At 43.5% G+C, this 7454-nt stretch overlaps 2 protein-coding genes across 3 annotated transcripts in view; both read right to left on the minus strand.

The window, feature by feature from the left end:
• Positions 1-7422, minus strand: part of CMC4 (C-X9-C motif containing 4) — a 9797-nt gene extending 2375 nt beyond the window's left edge. Inside the window, exons 1-2 of one of the 2 annotated variants that reach the window (XM_077780664.1) lie at positions 7335-7422; positions 357-424 (exon numbers count right to left, since the gene is read on the minus strand). In XM_077780664.1, the coding sequence (XP_077636790.1) occupies positions 357-414 (58 nt within the window). In that variant the 5' untranslated portion in view covers positions 415-424; positions 7335-7422. Of the gene's footprint in view, positions 1-356; positions 425-1335; positions 1775-7334 lie in introns of those variants that run through there. The other variant, XM_077780665.1, reaches the window with a different exon arrangement.
• On the minus strand, positions 1711-7423 carry MTCP1 (mature T cell proliferation 1). The gene is made up of 5 exons (XM_077780663.1): positions 7335-7423; positions 2313-2464; positions 2019-2189; positions 1886-1937; positions 1711-1800 (listed from the first exon to the last, which is right to left on the minus strand). The coding sequence occupies exons 2-4, from the start codon at positions 2415-2417 to the stop codon at positions 1890-1892; spliced, it is 324 nt and encodes a 107-aa protein (XP_077636789.1). The 5' UTR covers positions 2418-2464; positions 7335-7423; the 3' UTR covers positions 1711-1800; positions 1886-1889.
• Positions 7424-7454: the final 31 nt, after the last annotated feature.

The following is a 7454-nucleotide window of genomic DNA, read 5'->3' on the forward strand; positions in this document are numbered from 1 at the left end:
GCTTAGCTTAGTAACTCTCAACTCTGGCTGTACATTAAAATTACCTGGTTAGCTTTTTAGACTGGTTCCTGCAAGAACCCATCCTCAGAAAGTCTGATTTAATTGTTCTCGGCAAGTTTTTAAAGCTCTTCAGGTGGTTCTAATGTACAACCAGGATTGCAAACACCAAGCTTAGATCACATCACTTTTTATTTTCTGCATCTTTGATGATACAATGAGGAAAACCGTCAGGATAATTACAGAATTATTACATTCGAGGGGAGTTAATATCATCTGCTAATAAAAAGAAAAATTGGTCTCTTGTAGTCAATTCACAGGTAAAGTGGAAAAATATAAAAAAGCATTTAACATACTACCTTGTAAACATTTCTGTATTTCACAGGCTTGTTTCTGGCACGGATCCTTCTGCGGCATATCCAGAAAACTAAAATAAGAAAAATGATTTTTATTTTGTCTTTTATCCATAAAGACTTGAAAGCCCTTCTAGATGGAATTATTTTCTGAGACAACTAGGTATGCTGGAAAACATTTGCACTCAAAAATACTCTTCCCATTCATAGGATGAATCAACTGTATTTTTATAACATCCATTTCATTCATTTTGGAAGCTATAAATAGATTTACATAAAAAAAAAACCTTGAATTCAATCAGCTCATCTTGAATACTGTAAACCAGTGTTGGGCTAGAGGAGCCCATGCCATAGCCCAACAGTCCTGCCCGCTGCTCAGATCTATCATTCACAGAACCACTCCTGGTCAATGACTAAACTGCTTGCAGTTATTTCCCCTACGATTCACGTGTACATCGGGGACCGTTCCTACGCACCTCCAAGCGTTAGTGAAAGGACTAAAGTACACACAGTAGGGCCTGGAAGGAAGGCAGTTAGGACTCGGTACATGGTAGGCATGATTCCCAAGATGTAAAAAGTAAAAACCTTACTTTTAATGTACATAAACAGTTATGACTACTTTAACTCAGTAAATTATCAGGTAGTAAACGCTTTCCTAGGAATCAGCAATATTTGGTGCTATTATTACTTCCTGAGAAAGGTGCTAGGTAAGCAGCTAAAATATCTTCTGCAGCTCTTACAGAAACCAACTTGTTGAACATATCTATAACCAGAGAATGAATTTAAGTGCCCATGATTTTGATCGGCAACTTCTAATAATTTGAAGGCACAATTGCAGAAAGGAAAAAGGCCCAGGAGCCTTGGTAGCTAATTCCATTAATTGAATCGACTTCCTTTTTTTTTCAGAGCCCCCTAAGTTCTCGGTAGATCCAAGTTAGGTCAGTACTGGGATGGGAAACACCGGAGCAAAACCTCGGATATTTACAGGACGGGAGAAGGAAAGGCAGGTGAATTGCTGCAGGGCAAATAAGCGACAGATAGATGTTGACGCTGCTAGCAGCCGCTCTCTTCTGTCTACATCAGCACCAAGTCCTTGGTGGTCAGGGCATCTGTTCTGTAGCAGGTGCTGACTTTTGTGGGATTCATCAGATCCCAGTTCCAGCTGATGATGTCCATGAAAGGTTCTATGGCAATTTCCACAGGAGTCGACTTCAAGTTACGTATCCTGACTAAGTGCTTTTGTTGACTTGCTTTCTGCCTGTGTAACCCCCTCTCTGCAGTTCCGCTTGCGCTGTTGTTCATGACCCTTCCTACGCTTCTGCGTTCTTGAGCGGTTGTTCAACCCACTCCCTCCCCCCAGGCCCACAGGTGGGTGCACTGCAGTGCTGGATGAAGTGATTGCCATGTACTGAATAGAACAGTGGAGCACATCTTCCTAGAATCCCAGCACCTGGAAAAAAAATAGATCATTAAAATCACCGCAGCCGAAGAGAGTGAAAAAGAAGGGAGAATAGGGGATAAACAGAAATACATACCAGGTTAATCATCAGGCAAAAGCTTAAGCAACAGCTCCTGTACTCCCCTGACCTGTCAGAAAAAGAAAAGTTTATCGAGCACTCTGTCGTAAGAGCCCCAGGACAATGGAAAATGATGAAGCAACACAGGTACCATTAAATGATGCTGGATCTGCCACAAGCGAGAGTTGTTATCCATGTAGCGCTCCTCAGGGTAGAGTTGCCACATGAGAGGTAGCTGGGAGGTGAGAAGGTGACTTGGCCTAGCTGCGTCACCTAAGGGAACCTGAACTTGCTGGACTCGTGCCCTTAGGAAACTTGTCTCCTGATGGGAAAAAAATGATCAAAAATAAAAGCAAAGTTTTCAGGATACCGAGACTGGCTAGAAACCAAGTTGCTTGAAAGCAAAATCAATTAAAAAAAAAAAAAGCAAAATATAGAGAGTTACCTCTTCCACGACGGCCACCCACGTGCGCTGGTATTCGTCGCGGTAGATACCCTCTTGGTGAACCCAGAGGTGATCGGGTGGAGCCCCCGCATCCTCTCCTGCCATTCTGGGCTTTGGGTTCCAATTCTAGCCCTGCTTTTCTCCACCTGAGCCTGTAGCACCCGTGCACAGGACACAGGTGTGACTTTTTGGGTTTGAATGAACTCACCAGTGAGCAAGGCGACCTGGTACTAGCAACCACCAACCAGAACTAAAACTCATATACGTCTACTTGCACAGCCTAAGTAGAACCGAGGCCACCTGAAGCTGCCTGTGGGACACTGAGTGACGCTCAGCAGAGCCTCAGGTAATGCAAACTGTTGACTGCAAAGCACGCAGCAACTCAGGAAGCCAGGCAGTGATCTTCCAATCTTTGCGTTCACAAAGCAGTATCGACAAAGTGTGGTCAGCGACAGAGTGTGTACAGGAGCGTGCCTGAGGGCACTTACATGGGCAAGAAAGCAGTATCACAACGGACGTGTGTGTGCCACATCCCCCAGGTAAAAGTCCCTCCCAAACAGCTCCATTTTTAAAAGACTGTGCAGGCTGGATTATGTGCATTGCTAAATTGAAATTAAAAGTTTGTTTTAAGGGGGCACCTGAGTGGCTCAGTCAGTTAAACATCCGGCTTTGGCTCAGGTCATGATCTCAGGGTTTGTGAGTTCGAGCCCCGCGCCAGGCTCTGTGCTGACAGCTCAGAAGCCTGGAGCCTGCTTCACAATCTGTCTCCCTCTCTCTTTGACCCTGCCCCAGTCCACTCTGTCTCTCTCCCTCTCTCTCAAAAAAAAAAAAAAAATTTTTTTTTAAAGTTTGTTTTAAGGACAAACGACCTATTAGGTTACTTAGAAAGGTTACTTATACCAGTTGGGCATTTCCAGAAGGGGGTTTTCATGTTAGCAAAAATATTTAAAGTAGCTTCATGGACTTCTACAGATACAAAAGACCTTGGGGATCATGGTGATTTGGAGTTGAGAGCAAATGATACTTATCCATCTACGTCCTTGTTTCGTTTTCATAATGCTTCAGGATGTCACAGGAGCCCATGTCTCCCTAGAGGTGTGCGTTTAAATTCTGATTTTCCAAGTCAGAAGGCCAGAAAAACCCCTCTGCCCTCTGAGTGGTGTAAAGGAAGCAAAGCTCCTGGGCAAAGTCTTTCTGTCACACACACCAGGCTCTAACCCCATAAGGATTCTCTGCCCAGGCCCGGATCTCATTTCAGGGCCTCGCGATGACTTGACCTGCATTTTGCAGGAATGAGTTCTTTGTACCTGCCTCCTAGTGTCACGGCACAGTTTCACTGTATTTGTATCTCAGAGCACAGATACGGCATTGGGGGATCTGTCCCCACAAAACAAAGGCCTCCTATTCCCACTGGGTGGAATTTAGGTATAAGAGGAGCCACAGCACATCTCGAGATGTCGTTAAACCATTAAACTGAGATTGTCAAGAGCAAATGAGATGCCAGAACGCAGGATGCAGCAGTCCAGGAAAATGCCAGAATGAACTAACTGAGCTAAACCAAGCCCTCTTTTCAAGGACAACAATCTGATTTTTTTCCCTTAACACCATTAGCTCAGCGTCCCTAAAAATAGAAAATATCTTTTATAGGAACGTATAGGAAACAATCTGATGTTAGTGGTTAATTCAATAGCCTCATGGTTGCTCCAGCCATTGTACCCTGAATGGAGGTGACTCTGAGCCCATTGTAAGCTCCTAAGGCTCTCTCTTCTCAAACTCACCTAAGGTGGAACCCCTTCCCTTTTGCCACATCCCAATTTCTCTCAGTGGCAACACCACCTCTCCTGATACCGCAGACTCAAAACCCATCAATCCGTTGCCTTGGACTTCTTGTTCAGTTGCTACATGCTGTCTGTCACCACTTCCAGCAAACACCACTACCACCGTATTGGAGACAGATTTCCCCCTAAACGCTAGGCTCATTTGTAGCTCCAGATCCTTGCTCTTGCTTTGCACTTGCCTAAAATGCTTCCACAGGCCATTTTGTGTATCTCAGTCCTATTGCGGCAGAGTGCAGGTGCCTGCGTTCTCTCTGAAACCTCCTCGTCTCCTAGGACTACTGCAGCATCTACGTCTACGCTCTAACCCATATTTTGGCCTCTAATTTAAATTGCCTTGCACATTTGCTTTGCTTATTCCTTAAGTCCTATCTCCCTTCAAAGGCAATATTATAAGCTCTTTGATGAACAGGGATGCTACGGTAATGGGTACCCCAAGTCTCAAATATTAGTCAGTGTCCCTGTGAGTGGGGGCATAAGTATGCTGCCAGGGGAAACAAATAAAGACCTCATATGCACAAGTAGAGATTGATTCTGTAGGTGTATTATATGTTTTTTAAAAGCCATTTTTTTCCCATTTAGCAGATACAGTCATTCTGCCTCTCCTATTCCCAAGGGCTTTGGAAAAGAGAGATACAAACAAAAACCAAATAAGTACTAATGTCAAAATAAAGTATATTAATGTCTGGATTTCAAGTACAAAAGAAGTATGACCATTTAATAAAAAATAGAAACCAAGTGTTAAGGGTTTCAGTACCATCTCAAGTTCACAGACAGGTTCATTCACAGACAACCACCAATATACTGGCATTTAAATGTTTTGAATGAAAAGTAAAATCTTAGTGGTTACACTGACATTGAAACGGAATGATTCCAGTGGTGTAGAGGGCAAACAAATTGGAGATGATAGTCTGAGTTACTATGAATCACTACAAAGAGGCCCATGAGTCACTATAAAATATTTTCAGAAGAAAGGCGGTGTGATGTGCTGCTGTGACCTAAAGACCAACATGCTGGGCATCAGCAGCGTGAGCCCGGGAACAAACCCCAGCACATGACCCTGGACTTGTGTGTGGTACCACTTAGACACAGCGTGAAGGCCCAGTGAAAGGCAAGTGCAGTGGTCAAGGGACTGAGAAGCTGCCATGAGAGCACAAAGGACAACATCCTTACCAGAGCAGAGCAGAAGCTGAGTGGGAAAGCTTCAGATCAAGGAACACAAAAGCCCAGGTTGTAGGAATTATACACCGTTTCCCTAAATGTCATTCCTGGAACAGTTGTCCCTAACTGTTTCGTTGGTCAAATAAGTTTGGGATTCTTACGGTTATAAAAGCTCTGGCAAGTTACACAGGAAAGCAACTATCTTTTGTTGACCATTTCCTGAATGTGTTTGACTAGAGAACATTTTTTTCTGTGCATGAAACTTGTTCACAAACTTCAGAACCCCTTGAACTAAGATGAATCTCTTAAATCCTCAAGATAAACTGAGGTACACAGTGCAATGTAATACACAGAACATAAGCTTGTTTCCCTCAACTCAAAGGAATACTGTCATGTGCAAATTCATTCAAAAAGTGCTTATATTAGCTTTACCATCTGTGAAGGCACGAATACAGATGGTCCCCATGGGGGTCACCCTACGGTCAGAGACCGTACTGGCCTAGACAGAGTTATTTCCTAGTAAGGGATTTCGTAAATTATGTTTCAAATGGATGATATATAACATAGGAGGGCTTTCTTAAGAAGAGTATAATTTACTTCAATTTTCAGGTGTTTGGACCAGTTTTAAGTATTAATTAGTTGAGGACATTTATTCTACTTGAAGTGAATTAATAAAGTGATTTAATTACAATGGGTGAATTNTAGAGGCAGTCTGGCCACGGTATGAATCCTGATTCTGTCAGTTACTAGCTTTGTGACTTGAGGCACGTTAACCTCTGTAGTCTTCAGTGTTTTGAGGTGTCTAATGAGAAAAAAAGAACGTACTGATCATAATAGTCAGAACTTGTTTATCAGTTCTTACATGTTTTTTATATATTGAGTCTTTTATTCCCTGCACTTGAAGATGACGGAAGGAAGCCACGGAGAAGTTAGGTCACAACACAGCTAGGAAGTTGTAGGGTCTGATTCCACTTGGGGCAGTTTACATGTAAAGGTATATATCTGCTTAGTAGAGTGTCTAGCACATAAGTTTGCCATAAATTTTAAGTCTTTTTATTTCTACTGCAATTGACGATTTAGAACTGTGAAATGCAGTGGCAAGCATTATATAAGTCAGAGAACATCATTGTCAAATTTGAGAGTAACTAAGAGCAGCAACAAAGAAAGGGTGTCTTTCGTCTTGAAGGTGTCTAAAGGCACTTTATAAAGTCAGAATATTCCACTGCTGAACATAATACTGAGAAGAATGGCCAACCTTGTCCTATCATAGCAGGGCGTACTTGCCGTGAACAGTAACTGGACATAACGTATGGTGTAAAGCTGACACTTAAGTGAAGATTTCGATGGGTCTAATGTTATTGCACACTTGAACTTTTGCCCCATCTTCATTACTCTCAGAATGAATCATGGACACAGGTGCCATGTGAACATTAAACCTTAGGTCAAGATGGAGGCTGGTGGCATATATGTGGCAGATAAACCCAGTGGATGCGGGCCCTGCCTGTGGTGGGGAGACTTGGGTTGGAACTGACTTCAGAGAAAAGAGCAAAGCATCAACACCCGTTCAAGTAGAACGTCGGAATGTTCCCTTTCCAGTACTGCCATGTCTGCCTGGCTTCAACACTACACGGGGAACTGGAAAGCAGATCAAAGAAACACAAACACTGGTGGGCTGTGGAGGTGGCACGGCATATATTTCCCTTGGATTTAGAATGCTTCCTCATATCCACGTGTCGTTCCTAAGCTCGGGAGTGGAAAGATCTGTACTTTTACCCGTGGCACGTTTGCCATTCCTGAAAAGAAAAGGACTTTTACGTACAGTTTCACCATGACTGATATCATCAGGACAAGGAGAGCTGGGGACACTTGTCCTGTGGGTATGGGCTGCGATACGTCCGACCATCGGTGAAAGCTCACGGCCCCCATTCCCGTCCCTGTATCACACAAGCAGGTACCTAAAAGCCAAGCTTCAGAGTGATACTTTTTCAGATACAGTATAGCACTGTTTCTGGAAGAGGTTACTCACATGAATATAATGTTTCTTGGGCTACTTAATCCGCCTCAGGAGCCGGGAGGCTAAAACTTCCAGGTCCTCTGCCCTGGGCCACTCAAGGCAGGATCGGGACGTGAGCCTGGGGCGGGCCGA

This window comes from Crocuta crocuta, unplaced genomic scaffold (genome assembly GCF_008692635.1).
Source record: "Crocuta crocuta isolate KB4526 unplaced genomic scaffold, BGI_CrCroc_1.0 scaffold1015, whole genome shotgun sequence".
Classification (NCBI taxonomy): Eukaryota; Metazoa; Chordata; class Mammalia; order Carnivora; family Hyaenidae; genus Crocuta; species Crocuta crocuta.